The sequence below is a fragment of the Penicillium taxi genome (genome assembly GCF_028828555.1).
Source record: "Penicillium taxi strain IBT 34144 chromosome Unknown utg000001l_segment0_segment0, whole genome shotgun sequence".
In the NCBI taxonomy this organism is placed as follows: domain Eukaryota; kingdom Fungi; phylum Ascomycota; class Eurotiomycetes; order Eurotiales; family Aspergillaceae; genus Penicillium; species Penicillium taxi.
Genome location: NW_026643203.1, coordinates 4,772,381 through 4,795,776, shown reverse-complemented (window position 1 = coordinate 4,795,776; position 23,396 = coordinate 4,772,381). Strand labels below are relative to the sequence as shown.

General features: G+C 46.4%; 12 protein-coding genes across 12 annotated transcripts; 7 read left to right on the top strand and 5 right to left on the bottom strand.

Annotated features, from left to right (window-relative positions):
• Positions 1-412: 412 nt before the first annotated feature.
• N7495_001721 (Acetyl-CoA synthetase-like protein) lies at positions 413-901 on the bottom strand (the record flags this gene model as incomplete). Its single annotated transcript, XM_057204391.1, has 1 exon — positions 413-901. One exon carries the CDS (start codon positions 899-901, stop codon positions 413-415), a length of 489 nt encoding a protein of 162 aa, XP_057068464.1.
• An 875-nt stretch (positions 902-1,776) lies between these two features.
• N7495_001720 (MFS general substrate transporter) lies at positions 1,777-2,999 on the top strand (the record flags this gene model as incomplete). The annotated part of the gene is made up of 4 exons (XM_057204390.1): positions 1,777-2,091; positions 2,143-2,498; positions 2,572-2,695; positions 2,778-2,999. The coding sequence occupies 4 exons, from the start codon at positions 1,777-1,779 to the stop codon at positions 2,997-2,999; spliced, it is 1,017 nt and encodes a 338-aa protein (XP_057068463.1).
• Positions 3,000-3,728: 729 nt separating this feature from the next.
• N7495_001719 (uncharacterized protein) lies at positions 3,729-3,908 on the top strand (the record flags this gene model as incomplete). Its single annotated transcript, XM_057204389.1, has 1 exon — positions 3,729-3,908. The coding sequence occupies one exon, from the start codon at positions 3,729-3,731 to the stop codon at positions 3,906-3,908; it is 180 nt and encodes a 59-aa protein (XP_057068462.1).
• Positions 3,909-3,923: 15 nt separating this feature from the next.
• Positions 3,924-4,289, top strand: N7495_001718 (uncharacterized protein; the record flags this gene model as incomplete). Its single annotated transcript, XM_057204388.1, has 1 exon — positions 3,924-4,289. One exon carries the CDS (start codon positions 3,924-3,926, stop codon positions 4,287-4,289), a length of 366 nt encoding a protein of 121 aa, XP_057068461.1.
• Positions 4,290-7,831: 3,542 nt separating this feature from the next.
• Positions 7,832-8,613, top strand: N7495_001717 (uncharacterized protein; the record flags this gene model as incomplete). Its single annotated transcript, XM_057204387.1, has 2 exons — positions 7,832-8,374; positions 8,422-8,613. The coding sequence occupies 2 exons, from the start codon at positions 7,832-7,834 to the stop codon at positions 8,611-8,613; spliced, it is 735 nt and encodes a 244-aa protein (XP_057068460.1).
• A 1,491-nt stretch (positions 8,614-10,104) lies between these two features.
• On the bottom strand, positions 10,105-10,827 carry N7495_001716 (uncharacterized protein; the record flags this gene model as incomplete). The annotated part of the gene is made up of 4 exons (XM_057204386.1): positions 10,105-10,254; positions 10,320-10,503; positions 10,560-10,611; positions 10,665-10,827. 4 exons carry the CDS (start codon positions 10,825-10,827, stop codon positions 10,105-10,107), a joined length of 549 nt encoding a protein of 182 aa, XP_057068459.1.
• A 2,392-nt stretch (positions 10,828-13,219) lies between these two features.
• Positions 13,220-14,379, top strand: sonA (putative nuclear pore complex protein (SonA); the record flags this gene model as incomplete). Its single annotated transcript, XM_057204385.1, has 2 exons — positions 13,220-13,480; positions 13,549-14,379. 2 exons carry the CDS (start codon positions 13,220-13,222, stop codon positions 14,377-14,379), a joined length of 1,092 nt encoding a protein of 363 aa, XP_057068458.1.
• A 449-nt stretch (positions 14,380-14,828) lies between these two features.
• Positions 14,829-16,804, bottom strand: N7495_001714 (methionine--tRNA ligase MES1; the record flags this gene model as incomplete). Its single annotated transcript, XM_057204384.1, has 2 exons — positions 14,829-16,608; positions 16,674-16,804. 2 exons carry the CDS (start codon positions 16,802-16,804, stop codon positions 14,829-14,831), a joined length of 1,911 nt encoding a protein of 636 aa, XP_057068457.1.
• Positions 16,805-16,967: 163 nt separating this feature from the next.
• Positions 16,968-17,534, top strand: N7495_001713 (Yae1 family protein; the record flags this gene model as incomplete). Its single annotated transcript, XM_057204383.1, has 1 exon — positions 16,968-17,534. The coding sequence occupies one exon, from the start codon at positions 16,968-16,970 to the stop codon at positions 17,532-17,534; it is 567 nt and encodes a 188-aa protein (XP_057068456.1).
• Positions 17,535-18,114: 580 nt separating this feature from the next.
• Positions 18,115-19,259, bottom strand: N7495_001712 (MYG1 family protein; the record flags this gene model as incomplete). The annotated part of the gene is made up of 2 exons (XM_057204382.1): positions 18,115-19,141; positions 19,201-19,259. 2 exons carry the CDS (start codon positions 19,257-19,259, stop codon positions 18,115-18,117), a joined length of 1,086 nt encoding a protein of 361 aa, XP_057068455.1.
• A 787-nt stretch (positions 19,260-20,046) lies between these two features.
• Positions 20,047-21,435, top strand: N7495_001711 (ICE2 family protein; the record flags this gene model as incomplete). Its single annotated transcript, XM_057204381.1, has 2 exons — positions 20,047-20,568; positions 20,629-21,435. 2 exons carry the CDS (start codon positions 20,047-20,049, stop codon positions 21,433-21,435), a joined length of 1,329 nt encoding a protein of 442 aa, XP_057068454.1.
• A 1,135-nt stretch (positions 21,436-22,570) lies between these two features.
• Positions 22,571-23,214, bottom strand: N7495_001710 (endosulfine family protein; the record flags this gene model as incomplete). The annotated part of the gene is made up of 3 exons (XM_057204380.1): positions 22,571-22,942; positions 23,037-23,120; positions 23,179-23,214. 3 exons carry the CDS (start codon positions 23,212-23,214, stop codon positions 22,571-22,573), a joined length of 492 nt encoding a protein of 163 aa, XP_057068453.1.
• Positions 23,215-23,396: the final 182 nt, after the last annotated feature.

The following is a 23,396-nucleotide window of genomic DNA, read 5'->3' as shown; positions in this document are numbered from 1 at the left end:
CAAGGGTTGATTTTCAATGTACAACATGGATCCGTAAACCGAGAGAGATATTGTACAATAAGCCTTAGTCGGAGAAGATAAGAGGAAAGGTGGTTAAATACGAATCAACAGTATGTTGGATTCGATACAGTGATTAATCCTTGAAGAACTCCTTCAAGGTTCAGTAACTAGCATAAATTTTATACCCGCGGAGACCACCTGGTCTCCTGAATGGGGGAACAGTAATATAACTATCTCGATGCTTCAGCCGTCTATCGGACATACTTAGAGTCCAAGCATATCAAGCCTCCATGTACTTAATCAGAGTGGAGCAGATCACTTTTCCATTCTCCACATCCATAGGGATTCTGCGAAAGGCTGCTGCGAAAGAGCGGAGAGACTCTTCAGGAGCTGATGTATTACTGACATCAGCCTATTCAATTGGGGTCAGACTGTCCTCAATTATCTCTTGCTCTGCAAAATCGTCACCTTCAAAGAAGGCAGTGCGCAAACTCTCATTTCGACGGCCAAGCTCTTGCCAAACCTGTTGCAGGACTTGCAGTTGAGGTGTGCCTTGGATGATCAATGTGACTGACACATTGAGCGAGGCTCGGTTAGCGACTAGGTTATGCATGAACCATAGACGGCGTTGGAAGGTCGACATGGGTATATGAGCTGGGCGTGGGTTCTTCACTGCGATCACATCTGAAGTACTTGCAACTATCGCCATTTGGGACTTTTCCGTTGAGACAACCTGGGTCTCAACAGTTCCATTCAAGAAATCACTGGCAACCAGTTGTCCACATACCTTGGATACAAGGTCACCAGTGGACTTCAATCCCAATATGTCAAACAGTGCAAGGCTGACTCCAAGCTCCTTGAAAAACCACTTGCGAAATTCGACTGCCACGAGCGAATCCATTCCATAAGCAGGAAGGGGCATCCCCAGGCCGGCCTTATAACCTAGTGTACGCGTAGCTTTGGAAGGCTCTCAGTAAGCCACCTGGGCAGTCTTGCATATAAAATCCCTGATAGGTACATATGAAGATACTAGGAATAGTTCAAGCGAGACATCATGAAATTGCGATTCCAAGGTTTAATATTGGCAGTGCTCCGTACCCTCAGTTATTTTTTAGGAATAAGAATGAAAAGTTGTCGAAGATTGAAGATTCGTACTTTCGCCAAGCTACGGAGTACTAGTTTACGGAGTGGTCCGAAAAGGTGCTTCGAGTGGACATTTCTGGACCTCAGGAGTCAGGACCAAAATACAACACGAAAGTCCGCAGCCGCATGCTCGCTATTCGAGCGTATTTCCAATTTGAGAGTGGATATAGGAATTAGCCTTTGCCTCCCGTAAAGCTTGGCAAAGTCCAGATTTTAATTTTGACCAATTACTGTCACTTTAAGGGTGGATACAAGACGGGAAGTTAATGTGCCCAGTATGAAGTACGATGCGAAAGTCCGCCAGCGGGCCTTCGCTCTTCCAAGCCACCGAGCTCAAAAAACGACTGAGAAATTCAAGCTGCTTTTGTCGTAAATATTTATAGCCCCTCTCGCTCTAAATCTTATGTACTCATTCCTGAATTGCGTCTTCCTCCCTTCCTCGTTTCGCTATTTAACCTATGAATTTATATTTTCACAATCAAACTAGCGATGCCTACACATCAGTCTAATTCGACTAGCGAGTCAACTCTGGATGACGCTCCTTTAGGCCTAGACCCAGATTAGGAAAAACATGGTGATCGGGCTGTAGAGGCTCTACCGAATAAAGCTCCTGATGGTGGCCACGATGCTTGGATGGTCACCTTCGGCGCCTGGTGGGCCCTTTTCATCGCCTTCGGCTGGACTAACTCCGTCGGTGTATTCCAGAACTACTACGAAAAAGATTTATTGAACTCTTACTCAGCCTCCACGATTGCTTGGATCTCGTCCACTCAGCTCTTCATGATGTACGGTGCCGGAATTGTTTTCGGCAAGGTGTTCGACCACTATGGACCCCGGCGGCTGCTATATATCGGAGGCTTCGCGCACGTGATTGGCTTAATGATGGCCTCTATCTCCAAGGAGTACTATCAAATCTTCCTATCGCAGGCCATTTGCAGTGCCATTGGCGCCAGCGCCATCTACTATGCTTCTCTGGGCTCACTAGCTAGCTGGTTCTAGGCAAAGCGCGCAACTGCTTTTGGTATTGCTGCCTCTGGTGCCTCTATTGGTGGTATCATCTTCCCTTTTATGGTTGATCGTCTCATAAACCGGTCCGGCTTTGGCTGGACTATGCGCGCTGTTGCCTTCATCATTCTTGGGGGTGTTATTATAGTCGTCTTCACTGTGAAGTCGCAACTGACGCACGTTCCAAAGCCGATTCATGTTCGACAATACACTGCCCCATTTAAGAAGATACCTTTTCTGCTTCTGGTCATTTCGCTGTCGCTTTTCTCGTCTGGCTTGTTTTTGCCTTTCAACTTCATCACTTCTCAGGCACAGACCGTAGGAATGTCCCCACTTTGGCAAATTATCTTGTGGCATTTTTGAACGCAACCAGGTAAGATCGCTTTCAGAAACTCTTAGATGAAATTATGCTAAAGTACCCAGTGTCTTCGGCCGTATCATTCCCGGTCTGATCGCAGACCGTGTTGGGCGCTTCAACGTCATGTCTGTTGCAACTCTGGCTTCAGGCATCCTCACCTTCGCACTATGGCTTCCTGGTCGCAGCAACGTAGCAGTCATTCTCTATTCAGTATTTTTTTGGTTTCTTTTCTGGCGCTTATGTCTCTTTGACGCCTGCTCTCATTGCCCAGCTGTCCCCCATACAGGAGATTGGAATTCGCACCGGGATCCTGTACTTTTTCGTGTCGATTGCTGTGCTTACTGGAAGTCCAATTGCTGGGGCATTCGTTTCTTTGGATAAGGGTAATTATGGAAATCTAGAGATATTCGCGGGTGCAACCATGTGTGCTGGTGCTGTTTTAGTCGTCTTGACGCGTGTCATGACGGCAGGATTTAAGTGGACGGTGTTGTAAATGCTCAGGTAGGTTCTCGATAAGCCTTTCTTGCTGTTATATTGGTATATGAATTAGAAATCTGGTGATTATATCTAGATAGACTGTATTAATCGGGAAATGACAGATTTCATATTATGTTTTGTTGGCCAAAAACTTGGAAGATGCCCAGGTAAATATGAGATGCAATCAGCCTTCTTCATCTTAAATTCGTCAAAAAATTTATGAAAAATCCAGCCTTGAAGATCGTAAACTATCCATGTAAATTTTGGACCTCGGGAATATTGAGTTTGAAGTGCTCTTCAGACAGTACCTAGGTAGACAGATCCCTTCATTTGAGGCATAATTATGAAGTGATATTTAGGCTTGGTCATCACGCCAGCTTTTTTAGAGTTATCGCATTAGATCTCCTGGCTTTGACCTGCAGCTGTACTCCCATTCCCCAAATCCACCTCCCTGTGTGATCTCCTGCGAGTAGCCGTTTGTAACCAAAGCGCTCCAATGGCATCAATCACATGAGCCGCTAAAACACTCTCTTACACCAGAGCTGTAGTAGTCGACCGCTACTGTGACGGTGCGGAATTTTGGCGTGCCAGGGGTGATCTAGGCACCGAAAGAGCGAATCATACAAAATTTGAACATAATTTCGATACCCCGAGATCCAGAAGGGGGACTTCAGTGTTAGGAAAGTACAAATATTTAAAGACTCGCAGCTGTCCCATTTCAGCAGTGAAGTACACTTCCATCGCCATGATTCCCCTCAGCCCAGACGGAACATTCCTTTTTGAGATACTCCACATCCTAGCCCTTGCACGCTACAATGGTGCAGACACTGGTGAGGTTCTTGAAGCTGCCGACCACATCAAACCAGGAAATATGGAAAGTTTCCTCGATGCCTTCGCTGAGCTCGCTTGGCGCGTTCTAACGTAAGCCAAAGGAATCGATATGAAAGTCCACCCCATCTCCGCACGAGATGCCTATTTCCGTGCTTCATCATATTTCCGCGCCACCGACTTCTTCATCCATGGAAACCCCACCGATCCTCAAATCGATAGCCTTTGGGCTCAACAGACTCTCGCTTTTGACAAGACCATAGCGCTCTTACCTATCCCCGGAGAGCGAATTGTTCTCCAGGCGGATGGATTCAACGTCCATGCCATTTTCTTCCGCGCTAAGAACGACTGTGCCGGGCCCAGATCCACTCTTATCCTCGGAAATGGATTTGACGGCGCACAAGAGGAGATGCTGCATGTTGCTGGCTTTGCCGCTCTAGAGAGAGGCCACAATGTGATTGTATACAAAGGGCCTTGACAACCAACAGTCTGTCGAGAGCAAGGCAGAGGGTTCATCGGCGACTGGGAGAAAGTCGTGACTCCCGTCATTGAATACTTGATTCAGCAACCGGAAACTGACGCCGCGCGTATCGGCTTGCTAGGCTACTTACTGGGCGGATATCTAGCGGCCCGGGCAGCGGTATTCAAGCACCGTTTAGCGGCTGTCATAGCTATTGATAGGATCTAGGATGTTTATGAGTCACTTGGGGAAACCCTTTTGCCAGCTGACAGGATATCATTATTTGCAGCTGGTAATACAAGCGAATTAAATGCTCAGATCGATGAGTTCCGTTCTCAAGTAGATATACGCACGACGCTCCGTTGGGTGATTGACCAAGGATTATGGGCTTTCAATGTGGAATATGTGAATTTGTGGGTGATGCGGCGGATGACCATTTTTTCAAAGGGCAACCGGGTTTGGTGAAAAGGAATATTGGGGAGAAGGCGACTCTTGCCAGTATGGCTGCCGTGGAGGGGGCGGGTCATCACTGTCACGTTAGGGCAGGTGTGATTATGAATCAACGGCTGCTGGATTGGTTTAATGAGGTTGTTTCATAAAACTTCAGCTTTCAAAGATTGCCTAGTTTTTGTATGAATACCCAGCTGATGTCCTAACTACTGTTTTCATCAGGAATGTTATGTAAAATACTAGATTGCTATCGGCATTTAAAAATCAATCATGACACGTAGCGCAATCGTACCATGGAATAGAAAAATTGTAGCAACTGAGCATTGTGTCTTATTATATTTTCCATCTCATTTTACATCCCCATAATCTGTAGAAAAGACATGAAATTCCCTGTCCCTCGGACTCAACTGGACGAGCTGGAATCCAGGTGCGTGGTTTATGGCGATGGGTAGACGTGGATGCGACTGCAGGCTGTTGCAGTGCTGGATGCGGATTTTCTAATGGGGATATATGCGGCTGTTCAGTTATGAAGTCAAAAAGAGATTGATCAGAGAAGTGTGCAGAGTTATCTTGCATTGAAGATTCTCGTGCAATGAGATACGATGATTGGAGAGCCTGGAAGGAAATGTAGGCTGGGTGACTGAGATCTATCATCTCTAGAAATTGCGCCAGGTTTCGAGTCATAAAAGTCTCAAGTTCTTCATGGCCTGGTGCTAGTGGAGCTGCTTCGGTACCATCATGAATGGTAGTTTCTGAGATGAAATCAAATGTTTCTTGCAGTATGTGACCGTGCATTTCCACATTAGCTGCTGATATTCCAACAGATGAGAATAAAGGCTGAAGAAGTGAAAGCTGTGAGAGCGATCTAGTAAGCTATATTGACTTGTTACGTGGTAGTTCCTGCGTGTACAATGCAGGCTTGTATCATGCAAAAAAGGGAACGAGAAATCCACTCACCAATTCAAAGCACGAGGACCAATAACATTGAAGTTGCCGGAGCAAAAGCAGGCTAGATAATGCCCGTTTTCTAAGTAAAGCTAACATAGATGCACTTGCTTCGGGGAGAATTTCTGTGGGCTCATAAACCAGATTTAAGCAAGCTAAATGGATCGAAGCTGTGAGAAAGGCGCAGTATGCCACGAAAGGTGGGTTGGACGAAACATTAGAAGGCGTGAGAGAGATGAAACCAGTTATAAAATCTGTTAATGATTTCAAGTGACACACTGCGATTCGTGCGCAAAGCTGGATATATTCAGGAGAGGCGGAGGTATTTTGGCGTAGAAACATAAACATAGCAAGATGAGGCAGGACCCGGCACTGGTGGTAGACTGCCTGAAGAGATAGTAGCAGCTCTGGTGCATCAGGAAAGTTATTGGGTCGACTTCTATTAAAAGTGCGATGTGTAATGGGAAATGACAAGTAACAGGAAGTAGTTTTACTGTCCAGCGCAAATAGATCCACCCACCGCGCCGCAGGATCAGCTTTAGGTGCAAGGCTGTGAATAAACCTAAGGTTTCGAATGAAGCATCTAGTCTCATACCTAATGATTCACGTTTAGGTAGGTTGATTAAGTAGGGCTACACTGAAGAAATACATACCACAGACCCAAAATCTTTAATAGTGCCCTTTGACTTGGTGTTGTTTTGTCTCTAATGAGATTGAGAACACGCTGTGTGTGTTATCATAACCTAGAGGAAGTAGGCTCTCGGATGTAGTCGTAATATCAGAGATGTCAATATCCTGATTTAAGTCCGCAAAACTGTCATCAAGTACAAAGCACCGACAGATCAAGTCGGCCCAAATGTAGGGCCATCGTAAGCTGCGTGACTGAGCCTTCGATAATTGTGAACTCTGTAGTTGTAGGACTCGTGCAGCATGGATAACCATATCTGCAATTGATTTAGCGTGGTCAAGTATAGTCACTAGGTTCAAGACTCACTTGCGCTGGCCTGGGACTTTTCTTTCCAGCCAATGCCAAACCAATATGTGGTGAGATTAGAGAGAGTTCGAACAGTATCAGCCGAAGGAGCATGTAACTGCATAGAAACAAGATGAATAGCATTGTTTGCCCAATCTTGGCCGTGAAAGCGGGCATTTGGAGAAACACCTGATATGCTATCGAGTTGACGACATTTGATAGGTGTCCGTGCGTGACCTAGAAATAAAGATGACAATGCAAAAATGGAATGCAAAACGCTAGTGCATAATTGACCTTGCTGATAGAGACTTCTAGTATGCTCTTGCTGAAAAATGATGGCTGATGGGATGAACTGGGAGAAAAACACAGCTAACAAGACGAGCCCTGTCGTTTGCGAGGATAGTTGAGTGTCCGGCGAGAGCAAGGTCAAAAGGCTCGATGGGCCCACTGCTGGCGTAGATTGAAATATGGGCGTAGTACTATGATCAGTACTATGATCATATCTGGGAGTGGCCAAAGCGCGGACTTCTCTTTTTTTCCTCTGAAGATACGAACACTCGGTGCCTAAGTATTTACCTTGAATTTTCGACACCGCTGACATGATAGACTCGAAATATCCATAATGAGGGGCTAGAGGGAGAATGTGGACGGAGGATGAGAAGTTCTCATTGCATTGATCACCAGGTCCGCGTCAGTTCTTAGTTAGCTTACATTAGTCATCTGCCATAACTAAATAGAAGTGCTCCTACTTATTAAATAATGCTTGACTACCTAAGGTTCTTAAGTAGTGCTATTAACAAGCAGGATCGGATATCTGTACTAGAATAATTCTCCTAGGAACACGTAGCCATGAGTCACTCAAGGTTCTTTACCCATTCACATCCACAACATCTCGCATTTAATTCTAATTTCTACACACTGCAAAATCCTCGACTCACAAGATTCTGATTCCTGAATATAATTTGAGATAAGTTTCTATTGCCCCTGCAGCAACTTTAGGTGAGTACTACCGTTCTGTGGGTCTATTGAACTCAAGCTGATTGACCAGCATATCGCAATTATGCCAGTCTTAGTTGGTGATAGTGATCACCATATCTAAACAAGAAACATGATATCTATAGATGTAAACCGAGTTGATGAAACCTTCGGATCTGCTCTACCAGAGGGACATGCTATTCAATTCTGGAGTACCATGAAGTATCTGAAGGCCGCGGTCTCTGAAATCCATACCTCTCTTGCGGCGGGAACCTGGCGAAATCAATGGCTTATTGTTCACCGACTACCGGCCAGAATAATCAAATGTCTTGAAGAAGAAGAGAATTGCCTTGGAGGTATTCCTTTTCGTGTCCAATGGGAAGACAAGACGGTATCATCAAAGTCGTTGATCAACCTCATGAATATTATCACAAGGGCCACATCAGCTGCCATTCAACATAGCATGGGCGGCTTTTATCAACAACCTGGTAACTGGCTAGGTGCGGCACGGTACTATGCTGCTGGCCAAACAGCCGGTGGCAAAGAAGCCGATGACATATTTGTGCCTTTAACTCGAATCACACCTATTATGTCTGCTGCTAGTGCGGGGTGGCCCACATTTGTGATGGAAGTAGGGTATTCGGAGGGCCTGAGTCAACTCCGAGCAGATGGCCAAAAATTGTTCCGTGACTCGCTAGGCGAGGTTCGGTTGGTGTTGCTGATTCTTATCAAGCCAAACCTCCGTCGCCTGGAGTTCGAGGTTTGGCAGCTCGCTCCGGCAAATGCCCCCGCCCTCTCACACGCCAGTATATCAGCGCATTGAAGGCGACGAAACAGCGCCCTCCGATGGGGCAGCAGCTCGCTAATCAGCAATCATTCTGTATGCAGAATGTCGAAGTCGACACCGCACAGAACGGTATAAACTGTGTTCAAGGAGGTCCTTTGCGTCTGGATTGTCAAGCACTTCTCGATGATCTGAACCCTCCCACTCCTAATTAATTTCTTGGAAATATGTTCTTCGATCGCGTCGCCCGAGATTTTTGGACTTGATCCCGGGTTCTCTTTTTTCATTCTTCTTCGATAATTTGCTGGTCTTTTTCATCAATTTAGCTCTGGCTACATATTCCCCTTAAATTACCCTGCCGCCTCTTACTTTTTTCTTTAGCTCCTACTACATTTTCCTCTCTATTTACTCGGTGGCCTTTTACTTTTTTCTAACAGCTCTACCGATATATTACTTCACATGTTTTCAAACAATTCATCTTGTCGGTGTAATCCGGCGATCGCTTCTTTGTACTGAGAAATGGGTTCCGGTTTTACTGCAGTAAAGGGTGTGGAGTTTACTGCAGTAAACAAAGACTGGTGAGCTCCAACTAACTGCTACTCAACGCCGTAAACAATCCATCTGTTTTGATAGTGGGTTCCTACTAGTTGAATATTATAGTTATTGTGAAGTATGAGTTTCTATTGATGATGAGGACTGGCTACTTATAGATATAATTGCTCCTCTGTTGAAGATGAATGCGTTGCATTCTTTCGAGAAAGAAGAGTCGGTAAGGAAGGGACATCACCGTTGTTAATGAAAAGCCTTCAAGGGTATCGTTTGCGATGCATAATGCACTCCGGACATAGGTGTTGTAATGCACTTAATACAGGGTATCTTGTCCACTACTACAACATGGACATTAAACAGCCTCAAGGGAAAACCTAGGTAGTTAACTTCATCAGCATTAACTCAACCTGAGCAGTATCAATTCCACCATTAGCATCAGCTCTAGAATAAATACTAATGATGAATTTAGCGTCAGCTAGATAATTCTACTATACCAAATCAGGAAAGATCCCAAGGTTGATTTATCTTAGGTTGACTATGCGGAAATATCTCAATTTTCTTCTAAAAATGCCACGCACAATCATGGCGACTTCGTCATCCGAGTTGTACAATATGGTTTTCGGAATATAATAGTACTTAAGCACACTTATTAACGTTATAAATCTGCCCAGGTTATCTACCTACCCCACTTACCACTTCTTTTACATGCACTCTATTTTATACCCGTTTTCAGTCAACTTCACCTCAGATTCTAAGGTTATAAGAAGAAATATATCAAGTGAATTGAGTGAATAAGAAAGGAGTGAACGGATGCCGGATACTATGGCCTGACAACGGGTATCACTCTGAAGCTCGCTCCGTACGGTAAGAAAATTAATCTCGCCATACCACTGACTGAGTACAAGGAAAAACGCATTCAAAAGTACTAGCTGAGATATATATATATATATATATATATATAAGAGATAGTCTCTTCGCCCTTGAGTCTTGTTTCTACATCAAAAAACAAGAGCAAATACTTTGAAACGCAGGATAACTGGTGAATAGGTAGAGCGGAGAATGAACTTGGATACAGTCATAAAATAGGAGAGGATTTCATCAAACCTTGTATTTTCCTTAATGGGAAAGGAATGAACTATTGGGTTGCATAAAGCAAGCTACTCCTCATCCTTGGACTTCTTCTTGTGCTTCTTTCCAGGTTGTTGGGGTAGTCCTACCGCCTTCTGGTGCACGATCAATCGGGTCCAGCACTCTTCTTTGTCCCACTCGAAACCAGCGAGGTAGGGGTTCTCCAACTCGTCATCAGCCTAGTCCGAGTTCCGAGTTAGTGTTTGATAATACGTGAACAGCGTTGATGAAAGGGTGGTATTACCTTCTTTTTGAACTGTTTGTAGATTGCATCTAGTGCGTCCTTTATTGTAACTCCCTTGGAATTCCGCGCAGTCACTTCCAGACCTAGAGGGAAGTGCAAGTCAATCTTCTTGACAGGGGGGTCGATGAGTTTTAGCTTGAGGATATCCTTGTCCTCAATGGAGTTTGGAGAGGTGTTCAGTTTCCTATTAAGTTTAGAAACATGCGAAGTTTCAGCAACTTTGGAATGGGATTAGCCTACCACCCCGTTTTTTGTGACTCAATGGGTAGGGTGATCTCGATCTTGTGCTCCTCTAGTAATGTTTGATGAGGACATGAATATGAGCAGGATGCAAAGTATGCTTACCCAGATCTTTCATAGTAGTGACGCCATCCTCATGATGAGACCCGACACGCTTGTGCGACTTCTTGACTTCCTTGTGCTTGGTTTCAGGGGCTTTCTCATCTGATATGGTTAAGCCAGCGATGGCTGAATCGACCTTGGTGAGAGGTACAGTATCTGCAGACATGATTTGGGATTGAATTGAATTGGATTGTGATTGTGTGATGGATGAAGGAAGAGAAAGAGAAAGAGAAAAGACAAGGAGAAGAAGAAGTAGAAGGAAGAGGGGAAGAGCAGGTGACCTGATGACTGTTTGGGAATAACCTTGGAAGGCGGGGAAAGTCATGGATGTCATGTTGCGGATACATGAATATACATAGAGTATTTTACTTGCGCTACTTTTGCCTTTTTTTGAAACACTATTACTTTTCATTATTCAGATTGAAACCCGGGAAATAAAATGAATAATAACTGATATACTCAATCTTGACAATCCATTGTTTCTCACGGCAACCTCGGATAACACTCGTAATTGGCATCAGTGGATCCACCACAAATATAGATATCTGCACCCCGCATTCTCTACTTCTACTCCACTTGTACTTTATTTGAGCTTCATCTCTATTAATATTCCACTAGTGAGGGACATCTAGACAGAACAGATATTCACAAGATCCTCGTAGTTGATTGAATAATATCCCGACCATTTTATTCTTTCTCTAGATATCTCAGACCAAGTACATAAGTAAGTACCTTCGTTATGAAACCAGACGATCACCTGATGTCATCGTACGTATTCCCGTCAATCGGCCCACTAGAACTTCAACTATCACTGAACATGCCATCTGCAATCTATGTGATCCGAGCCTAGAGCATCCCACCTCCATCACACGCCTAACATTGTCCAGCCTTCATCTATAACCCCTGACCACCTTGCATCTTCGATAATGGAACTGAGCATGTTTCACTCGTGCTTGAATAAATAGTAACACAATACTTACTGAGAGAGGTTGCACCAACTACCCCCGAGGCTTCTACTTAATACCTAGGTAACCTTGAAAGTCATCTCCCCTTTCAAGGGTTTCTTCTCATAGTAAGTACTTTTGTACCTCGCGGGATCTGGCTCCAAGTCTTGCTGATAACAATGCAGGTCGGAATGAAACTGTCATTCCATAAGCTCTGACATGAAAGGAGTGCTGAGATCTTTATTTGGTTACTCCTGGGATGTCAATCTGAAGCATATTATTCTTGTCCATCTGGACTATATCGATTCTGTTCTCTTGAAGGTACAACTAGATTGGATTGGATTTGACTCAGAGAATGATTATTATACACTGGGTGATTACCCTTTATCCATTCCTTTGAATGTGGATGACTTCAATGAAGTCGAACTCGATGAGATTAACCATGGTCCCTTCGAAGATGCTGCAATATTCTACAAAGCCTTATTGAAGATGCTATTTGCATATTATCCAATTGAAACGTCAATATCCCCTCCATACTGGCTTATCAGTCCCTTGATGTTGTGACAGTTGAACCTGAGGGTCACTTGCAAGGATGAAGCTTGGATTAACCATGGAATCTTTCGTTTTGTTGTCTTTAGAGTCATCTAACTTTAGGCTTGATAGCGTTCAGGATATTAATAATAAGTCTGAATGTGCTTTCCTTATAACTTTGGAAAGATGAGGTTCGTAATTCTGTACATACCCTAGTCCACAGTTGTAGACTACGTCTGGAATAACACATACCTATCTGTATGCCAATGTAGATGACAGTTAATATTACCTAAAGTTACGTAAGGGCCATCCATGCTAATCAAAATCGCAATAATTTCCTTACGAGGTTTAATATTACTATTTCAAAAATACCACTTTGAAATATTGAATTATCGAGAAGCAGAGGTCTTTATGTGCCTCGGGCTTTGTTTCTGTCCATGAATATAAATACACCTGACCATCTGGGGCCGAGCTATCATCTTCTCTTTCAGTTTCAATAAGCCATAAATATTTTCTGTTCCCAGATATCCCATTATTTCTATTGCTCCATACCTTTTGGAACCACTCTACATCATCGAAGGAAAAGTCTCTAGCACCTGGGCAGTACTAATAGCTCCAGTATCGTCTTTCCCTCAGCTTCTCTACTATCAACTACCTGGACGTGTCTCATTGTTTTGTGCACACATTTAAACATCCTGTATCAAAGGAGTCGAACATTGAATCCTGTTTGTGATAATTTATTATAATCTTTATTTACTACTACTAGCATCTACTTATCTCAGTTTCAATTAGTCATTACTGTATATGCATGTCCACTTATCTTCCCCTCGATTTATACTTCACTTTCCTGGAAGGCGGTGAGACTCGTTTTTCTGCCCGAAGTCGCGCATCCAAATCAACTCCATCGACAACTTTTTGCAGCTGCTTCTTAAGCTGCGTACCCCGACATTTCTTCTCTCTCTCTCTTTAGGTGACCTTTCTTATTACCAGCAGTAAACGTCCATATTCCACTACCTTCCTTGAGCGATCCTCTTCTTAAGACTTTGCCTTTCTTCACACGAAAGAGCTCTTTCGCCCTTTGCGATGTCTTCCCTTTTCGGTAGTGCCGCAACTTCTTCGGCGGCCGCGACCCAGACCACTGGCGACATCTCCAAGGATGTCCCACTTAACCAACCCCCGGAAGATGGCATCTCCGACATGCGATTCTCACCTGCTAGTGAGCATTTGGCTGTCGCATCATGGGATAAGAAAGTTCGAATTTACGAAATCAACGAGCAAGGTCAGAGCGAAGGCAAAGCTCTGTTCGAGCACGAAGCTCCAGTCCTGAGCTGCTGCTGGTCTCCTGTAAGCCAAACCGTTTCCCTCTCTATACCTCAAAGGGTGTCTCATGCTAACGTGTCTCGTGCATTTAGGATGGAACTAAGGTCATTGGAGCCGGAGCCGATAAAGCTGCCCGCATGCTCGATCTTGGCTCAGGCCAGACTACTGCCGTCCAGGTCGCTGTTCACGATGCTCCCATCCGAAGTTGCCACATGATAACCAACCCCACTGCCGGAGGTTCACCTCTTCTCGTTACAGGCTCTTGGGACAAGACAGTCAAATACTGGGATTTGCGCCAATCCACCCCAATCGCCTCGCTAGATTGCCAGGAGCGCGTCTATACCATGGATGTCAAGAACAAGCTCCTGGTCATCGGTACCGCTGACCGCTACATCAACATCGTCAACCTCGACGACCCTACCAAATTTTACAAGACCATTCAATCACCTCTCAAGTGGCAGACGCGGGTAGTCAGCTGCTTCGCCGATGCATCCGGATTCGCCGTTGGCAGTATCGAGGGTCGCTGTGCTATTCAATACGTCGAGGAAAAGGACTCCGCCTCAAACTTCTCTTTCAAGTGCCATCGTGAGACCCCGCCCACAAGCCGTGACATCTGCAACATCTACTCCGTCAACGCTATCTCATTCCACCCTGTCCACGGCACATTCAGCACCGCCGGTAGTGATGGCACCTTCCACTTCTGGGATAAGGACGCTAAGCACCGTCTGAAGGGTTATCCAGTTGTTGGCGGACCCATTTCAAGCACTGCCTTTAATCGCAACGGAAATATCTTTGCTTATGCTGTCAGTTACGACTGGAGCAAGGGCTACTCAGCCAATGCTACCACCTCCACCAATAAGGTTATGCTTCACCCTGTCGGACCTGATGAGACCAAGCCCCGACCTAACACCCGAAAGCGGTGATTAGGGAGAAAAGTGGGAGAAATATGGGAGCTTTACATTTATTTTATTTTAGCTGCTTCCTCGGTGCAGCGACTGGCGCTATGAGCATTTTTTTTAATGAAACTTATCATATCGGCGTGTTCTTGAAACAGAAAACAAATCAATTTCAAAATCTACACTTGTCACAGAACCTCTGGGATCAATATTCTTACTACACTAAACTTGAATTTAGTCTTGACTTGAGCTAGGCGGAGAAGGGAGTAAACTGTTCTCAGTATTATGCTGATTTCCATTCCGAGAGACGGAGTACAAGTTCTAACAATAGCATAAATGCAACTATTTCATCACTCCGAAATAAAAGACCTATTCTCGTAGATATTCATGTCTAGCCTTCCAACCCAGAATCGCAGGGGAATTAATCTTGAGTCCTTTCAATTATATTCCATACTCATTTAATCTATTTTGCCGATTTACGAAGTAGGAAGAGTGACCTGTGACACACCGTCGGCGATCTTATCAACCGCTTCAGCTGTAGACTCCGCGCCGTCCTTGGCAGTGGCCTCGACACCACTGGCCTTCTTCTCCTTCTTCTCCTTCTTCTTGAGCTTAGCAGCAGCCTTCTTTGCGGCAACTGCAGCGGCCTCATCTGCCTTCTTCTTTCTCTCGGCCTGCGAGCCACCGAAGAGCTCGCGCCACTCGTCAGCCTTCTTAGGGTCAATGCGGGTGAACAAATACTGGGGTTTGCCGATCTTGTGGCCGCCCTTCAGGCTGACGGGTTTCCACCCGTCCTTGAGGTCGTCGAGGTTAGGGATGATAAGGGCAGGAGCGTTCAGTTGCTCGAGGATTGCCTTAGAAGTGGCAGGCATGTAGGGGAAGAAGACGGCGGCGAGGAGGTGGATCTGGTTCAGAACGTTACCGACGACAGCTGCAGCGCGCTCGGGGTCGTTGACAATCAGAGCGTTATCCAGGCGGTTGGCCTGGATCAAACCGTTACCAGCCTCGACGATACGCATGGCAGTTGACACGGCAGCACGGAGGTGCACTGACTCCATCTCTGTGACGTATGTACGGAGATGAGTAGTAACCTCTTCCAGGAAGGGGTTAAAATCCTCTGGGGTTGTGAACTCGGGGATGGTGGAGTCGTAAGAAGCAGCGACGAGCTTGATGACTCGGTTGACGAGGTTGCCCAGCTTTGCCAGAAGCTCGCTGTTGTTGCTATCCACGAACGAGCGCCACTCAAACTGGGTGTCACCAGTCTCGGGACGGTTCTTCAGCAGGTAGTAACGCCATACATCCGCGGGAACGCCGGTCTCCTTGGCGTTGTTACCAAAAACACCGATTCCGCGCGACTTGCTGAACTTGCCGCTTTCGTATTGCAGATACTCTGTAGCGCTGAGATGGTGGTTCATGGTCCACTTTTCGCCAGTACCGATTTGTGAGGCAGGGAAGATGACGCTGTGGAAGGGCACGTTGTCCTTACCCAGGAACTGGTACAGCTTCACTTCCTCTGGGTTGCGCCACCAGAGTTCCCAGTCGTCAGTGTAGTTGGCGGTGATAGAGGGGTAACCGATACAAGCCTCGAACCACACGTAGAGCACCTTGTTCTCGTAACCCTCCAGAGGAACGGGAACACCCCACTTGAGATCACGGGTGATACCACGCTCTTTCAAGCCCTCCTTCAACCAAGCCTCGGTGATGACACGCGAGTTCTTGGGCCAATCGCCCTTCTCAATTGCCTCCTTTGCCCACTTCTCCACTTCTGGCTGGAGCTTGTCCAGAAGAAGGTGGATGTGTTTTGTCTCACGGCGAACCGGGGTTGCGCCATCAAGCTTGCAGCGGGGGTTGATCAAGTCGAATGGATCAAGCAAGTGGCCGCATTTATCGCACTGATCTCCACGTGCATCATCGTAGTTGCATCGTGGGCACTCACCCTCGACGTAACGGTCAGCCAGGAAAGAACCGTGCTGCTCGCAGAAGGGCTGCTCAGCAGTGCGCTCGCCAAGGAAGCCATTTTCGTGCAACCGCGTGAACATGGCCTGTGAGATCTTGGTGTGCTGCTCAGTTGGGGTTCGGCCGAAGTGGTCAAATCCAATATTGAACCATTCGTACACCTCCTGATGAATTTTGTTGTACTTGGCGCAAAGCTCCTCTGGTGTGACCTTCTCTTCCAATGCCTTAGTCTCTGTTGCGGTTCCATACTCATCTGTTCCGCAGACAAATAGTGTTGATCGACCAGAAGCCTTGTGGAATCTGATTTCATCTGTATATAAGCTTCTGATTTATGCATAATCCATAGTGGGGGATTTGAGTCATACCGCGAGAACACATCGGCACTCAGCACGGAGCCGACGATATTGCCCAGATGAGGGACATTGTTCACATAGGGCAGTGCGCTGGTAATGAGAATATTGCGCTCGCCCTTCTTGGGCAAGATTTTGGTTGACATTGTGGTTTGGATGAGACGGTAGAAGGAAGCGGGAAAATGGAAAAGCGGGCTATAAACTTATCGCTCCGATTCCGCCCCGCATATCAAAAATTCCCTTTGTCACCTTCAGACCCGATAACGTCCGTTGCAGCTGTATTTGAAATTATTGTATTTCACTTCAGATATGGAATCAAATATCTTGGATAGGCTCCTTGATCTTGAGGAGCAGTTCTATCAGGAAGGCTATGAACTTGGCGTTGCTGATGGCACCGAAGCCGGCTATACAGAGGGAAGTGTTTTCGCTGTCGAGCAAGGCTTCGAGAAGTTCGTTGAGATAGGGCGTCTCTATGGCAAGGCTCTAGTCTGGGCCCAACGTCTAGCAGATTCCAAGTCCTCTGAGACAGTGGAACAGCCATTGGCCCAGGCAGGCAACTCGGACCTGTCTCTCGATCCATCAATATGTAACGGAATGCCTCGTCTCTCTGCGCATAGTGCACGCTTGACAAAAAACCTTGCCACCTTGATGGAGCTGGTGGACCCAGCTTCTATGGACATGTCCAACACTGAAGATGCCGTGAATGATATCGATGAGCGTCTGAAGGGTGCTGCGGTCAAAGCCAAGCTTGTCCAAAGAGCTATGGGCGAAAGCGAGGAGTCATTGGGAGCATTATCGCTTGCTAAAGATGTGTCCAAATCAGGAGATGGCACTGGCAGCATTGAAGATATCAGCTCTTTAAGCATCCGTCACTGAAGCTCTCTCTAAATACAGTCCTATTGAATGTCTATCAGCGATAGGAGCACATGATCGATCTCGGTGCCTATCAAGATCCCCCTACGAATCTGGCTCATAGCAGCACCGCTGTCTTTGAGAAAACGCCGATTCCCTTATCTGCCTTGATTCCGAGACTGGCTATGCAGTTGCCTTTGGCTTGTCCTCCCGCTCAGCTCTTGCACTTCTCCCTTGATCGCAAGTTGTCTTTTAAAGCAAACTTGGTCAGCCAACCTTGGTCCCAGATCTCAGTCAAGGGCTAATGGGACCAAGGCAAAAATGTTTTAAGTATTATGGCCTGTCAATCAGCCAATGAAAGAAGACTTAAATTCTTGATCTGTAAGATTGATTGTTTACAACGGGAACTTGATGGCCCCTTTAAAAGGAATCTACATGTTCAAGTCTATATCTATTTGGTGTACGTTTGCGGTATAAGTCACTGATTACCATCTATGCGTTGCGAGAGCCGATACCATATCCTTATACCAAGATTTCATGAAAAGTTCTTAATCAACAAAGTAACCATAAATTTTGTTTTGTTTCCCTCGTGGCATACCCATAATTACTCCAAGCCCCGAACAGCCATGGCCATGGCTCCCTCACGGGTCCGGTGGCCACCAATGAATCCACTGGCGTGCACGAAAACAGCTCCCTCGGGAATCTTGGCCTGGCCGTTCTTCTCGGCTTCAGAGGCAATCATAGCATCCAAGTCCTGATCACGGACTCCGCGCCAGGCCTCGGGCAGGGGTTTCCGGGATACAAAGCTAGACTCGGTCTCAGAAACGCACTGCACGCGCCACTTGGAGTCCTCTGCGCCGCTCTCGGGGTACAGAACATAATAAACCTGCGCAGCGGGGTCTCCCTTGGCTGTTGAGGCATCTTTCTCAAAGTTGTACAGATGTTCCTTCCAGGGCACGCCACCCTCGGGCAGCACAAGGATACGACCAGAGGGGTGAGCCTCGGTACGCGACTTGTATGCAGCACCAACGGTGGCACGGGCAGGCAGCCACCTGGTACTGGCGCTGTGTAGTTTGCGAGCAAACACGTTTCCAATCAGAGTGCTAGCCCGGCCGAACAGGCTATCCTCATCCTGGGGCTCACCAGGAGGGCTGGTGGGGTCTGGGTTGTTCATGTCGTTCACAATGGAGGCAAGAGTAACACCGCCATCCTTGAAGCGCTTCTCTACGCTGGCAGCGGCCAAAGCGGCAGAGTCGTAGGCGGAGATACCATTGTCGTTGGCATCAATGGCCTCGATGAAGTCGGTGTAGAGCTTCTCGTACAGCAGATCAACGTTGGCATGGTCCTCGGGCACGGACAGGTTCTGTGCAATGATGGAACGGCCAAAGTGCATGTACACTAGGCCTGCAGATGAGAGCTTGGTGTTGTGCTGAGGGAAGGTGGTGGAAAAAGTCCGCTGGTGGTGATCGTAGCGGTTGATAGCAGCGTCGTACACACCACCAACGTCAACCACAGTGTGGCATGTCTCAAGCTGAGTGGGATCACGAGTCCGAACTAGAGGAGAAGAAGAATAGGCGGGCAAAAGACGGAGAAGGTAGACTGCGAGAGCCTCATCGGCATGGAAATGACCACTTGATACTGTTGTCAGATGCCCATAGCTGGTAGATGCTAGAGGTTAGATATAGCTTACTTGTGGGTGCCAATCAAGGGCGATGATGTCTTGAGCTTCTTTGCAGCAGTTTCAGCCATTTTGAACCAGTTATTATTAAATCGAAGCATTCAAGGAAGATCCAATGATAGAGATTATGATTTGCATGACTTCTTATCTCATATTACCATATCGGGTAATTAGGGCTTGATAGGGGGGTTATAATAGGTCAGGTGACGGCAAAGCTCAGTAAGCTTGATTACTGCTTTGAGAAAGCGGGACACTATAAAGTACCAAATACATATTTCACTATGGACCATCTCATGTTTAGTAAAGTACTATCTACATCAGGCCAAGGTTTCCTAACCATGGAAAGGTCAGCTCTTACGGCGTTATCGACTTGCATGAACGACTCTCTCCTATTCCTGCTTTCTCTGCAGAGATGACCATAAATCACTTATCTCAAGATATAGAACTTGTATAGTAAACCAAATGATCTCATAAGTCACTAGTTTTTCCACTTTCCAGATCGGTGCTTTGACCGCCAGTCTTTCTCTTCCTAGCACGACACCAACACTGGTAGAACATGGGGTATTAGAAAATACTTCATTGAAATTACGAAAAAAGTATCCCCTTTTTACTTCCCTTTCTTCATACTTGGGTATTTGCCTATCATCAGCACTCTTTTTTCCACTCCTACATTCCTCATCTCTCTTTACTTCCCTTGGTTTCTTAAGCCCACGTGAGACAAGATAAGCTCGAAAAGACCAAAAAGACCGAAAAGACCAAAAAAAAAAAAAGCTTAAGTCCCCCGTCTTCTTCATCCTCTCTTCTCTTTATTCATCTCTCTACGCGGACTCGGCGCGCCCCACGTGCTTACTTCTTCCGATGTGGCTCTTCCGAGTCTTCTCGTCGGCCATATTCCTTACTGTCACGGTCTCCTCCATCCCTCTAGCATTTGATGTTGGTGGGAAGACTTGTGGTCTGGCCTTTTCACTCTCCTTGTCCGCCTTCTATTTCCTCTTTTCGCTACTTCAACTATGCACTCCAGATCGCTCTTGGTTTCGCTCATCTCTCGTTGCCACCGTTCGCGCCACACAATGGGTCATCATCCCTATTCTATTGATCTGGTCCCTGAATCGGTTCTCCGTTGATGGTGATAACAGCGGCGGTTGGGTGGAGCGCACCTTTAGTCGAAAGCGCGCGCAAGATGGCTTTATTCAGGAATGGCTATTTGGTCGTGAGGGCCTGGTAGAAACTATGAGCCTGGGTAGCTGGGATCGACTGCTAAGGTGGTCGACTCCTATCTTCCAACTGGTGGAGGGCTTTTGCAGCTTGCTGGTCATTCAGGCAGCCGGACAGATCACTCGGTGGCTTGTGAATCGAGGTGGCCGCAGTGACAGCTGGATGGTAAGTTTTGGACGAATATCTGCGCAACGCGACGCAAAAACCAGCTGACTCAGGCAACAGATCGGTCTCCTGGTGCTCTCAGCTACAGTAATCTCCAGCTCCGTTTACTTCCTCTGGCGCGTTCTACAATTTCCCGAAATCTCCAACGTGGATGCAGCTCTGATCGGTGTCTCTATCACTTGTGCCGTTATTCTGTGCGCCTGGGGTATTGGCAGTGGTCGTGGAAATCCAGTGGAGAGCTCTCTGCTCTTTGCCTATGTTGTACTATGCATATATCAGATCTTCACCGACTACCAGCCTTCATACCCGATAGAGTATACACCCTCTCCGCCTTCTCAAGTTGGGGATTTCCCTCCACTTCCGCCCATTATCATGGCATCGTACACCACTCTGATGCACGCATTTACTCAACTACCCTCAATTATCCACGCTGCATTTAACGTTATAACAGCTGTCTTTAGTGCGGTCACCCCATCCGTTTTGATTTCACTCGCCTATCGGTTGCTTGTACTGTACGCTTCAACACGCATTATTCCTGCTGTGCGTGAATCTGGGGCGCGAGCCCTCTCCCAGGAAGCATCTCTGGAAGATTCTGATGGAGTCGGTCGCCTGCTGGGATTCCTGAGCTACTTCTCTCCCTCGGTTCTCATCGCAGTCTACACTAGTCTGTTGATGCAGCATTTCTCATCCACTTTACAAGCGGTAGGAAGCAACGAGGAGTGGTGGAGCAGTCAAGACATTGGTGGTGGTAACCTTTGGCGCTGGATCAATGTTGCATGCACCATGGGCCTGTATGCGGTGGAGTTGTGGCTGGGTGAAAATGACGACCTAGACAACGGACTAGCCGGTCACTGGAAGACTGACTGAGTCAGTGTACCGAGGGAGAGTGATAGACGATTGCAGTCTAATTTGGCCCCACATAACGCCTCTAGGAGCTCAAATGCACCAGTCATTTTCCTCTATATGGTACAGCTTCGATACAATCCCAGCAGTGCAAGGTAGCCGCCATAACATGCTATCTAGCCGGGAAGTGAATCCTCCGAGATATCAATACGACACGATGAACAATGAGTCGATATTCTGGAATTGCTTCTCTGGAATACATCTGATACCATGTGTCAAGTCTCCTTTGCATCTGCAATGCATGGCGATATACGCCAACATCAACCCTCCATTTTCTGTTGGGCCCTAAAGCTTTTCCCGTGTCCATGGATACTGCTATATCTCCATGGAATTATCTTTCTACTCCATTGTCTTACGATATGCCGATCTCGACGACCCATTGTTTCTCTTTTTTCTCATGACTCTCATGATTTCAAATGCTTTTCCCTCGCTGTCTTTTACTTTATCTCAGATCCATGTACTGCCAATTATACCCTTTTTGCCTGGTTCTTCCGGCCTTGTTTGTCCTGTTGCCTCTGGATCATGCGAACCCCTTAACTTTACATGCGCTAGATCAATTCCATCGAGATATTGTGACATTATCTTCTACCTTTAGATGTCAATATAAATTAGATAAATCAGTACTCAGTATGCTAGGTAGGAAGGTCATGAAATTGAAGTTTGGAGATGCATATTCATTAATGTCAAGAATTTCCTTACGAGATAAAAGACTGGAAGATCGCACGAACTAACATATGAACAGGTTGAAAGGAGAGAACAGAAGAGATGTCTTGAATGTGTGCCTGATGGAAAACCCATAAACTGGGAAATAAAAACCCAGGACTTAATACAAGTCCAGGCGTTTACCGACCCTTTTTTTGGTGCCTTTCGAGTCCTTTCAGTCATTTTTCGGTCTTTTTTTTGGTCCCCTCCTTTCTATTGGAATAGATTCTCATTTCTTTCCACGCTTCAGTTATCTTGCCCTGACCTGCAGAGCACCTCAATCTCATCAAGAATCATTCCCATAGCGCCAGGCTTTTGAACACGAAGGAAAAGCAGCAATCCGAACCCAAAGTAAATGCAAATGGCAGATGTATCACTCAAATAGCAGAGTAAGGTATCACTGGGGGATGGGTACACCCTCTCGAGCAGCGGGAGGAGAGACACTGGGATCCTTGGGCTCGTTGTTCTCTTGTCCGGCAGAGCCTTCGCTGATGCTAGTGCTGCGGTGCAGGAAGCTGCCCTCCTTGGGGCTGCGGTTCTGGAGGCCCATGGAGCCTGGGTGACCACTGATGCTGCCGGTAACCTGTTGTCCTTGTGTGCTGATGCTTCCGTTGGTAGCTGTGGCTGGACTGGCACCAGGAGAGGTCGCGGTCAGGTGGGGAATGTTCTCCGGGACTGGGTGGCGTGAGCCGATGTTGGTGACACCCACGTCCGAAGCCTTGCCAGCCTTGCTCAGAGCATAATCGCCAGAATCGAAGTATTTGCGCTCCTAGTAAGATTGAAAGATGTTAGAACTGGGGAAGATTACGAGGAATTCACTGAGGGGGTATATCAGGGTACTGTGAGATCCAGATCGGACTTACTCGAAGCTTGTTCTGCAGCAGATCTTTCTTTGTTGGCATCTTGCCATACATGCGAAGGAGACGCTGCTCATCCGGGCTCAAGGACTAGAGAGAGGGGTCAGTGCTGTCAGTAATAAATTAGGTGTTAGTTCTATTTACTCACGCTGACGTCAACTTTGTTTTGTTGATGGGGATTCATGGTGACTATGTGAATGTTTGGAATATGGAGAGTTGTAAAGGTGAAGAAGGTGGGAAGTTGGGAAAAGAAGAAGGTGAAGGTGAAGGTGGTGGAGTTGTTAGAATTGGGTACAAAGTTGGGGCTTCCATCGATAACTGTTTTAATCTTCTAATGTGCGGGGCTGCTTCACTTTTCTATATAGT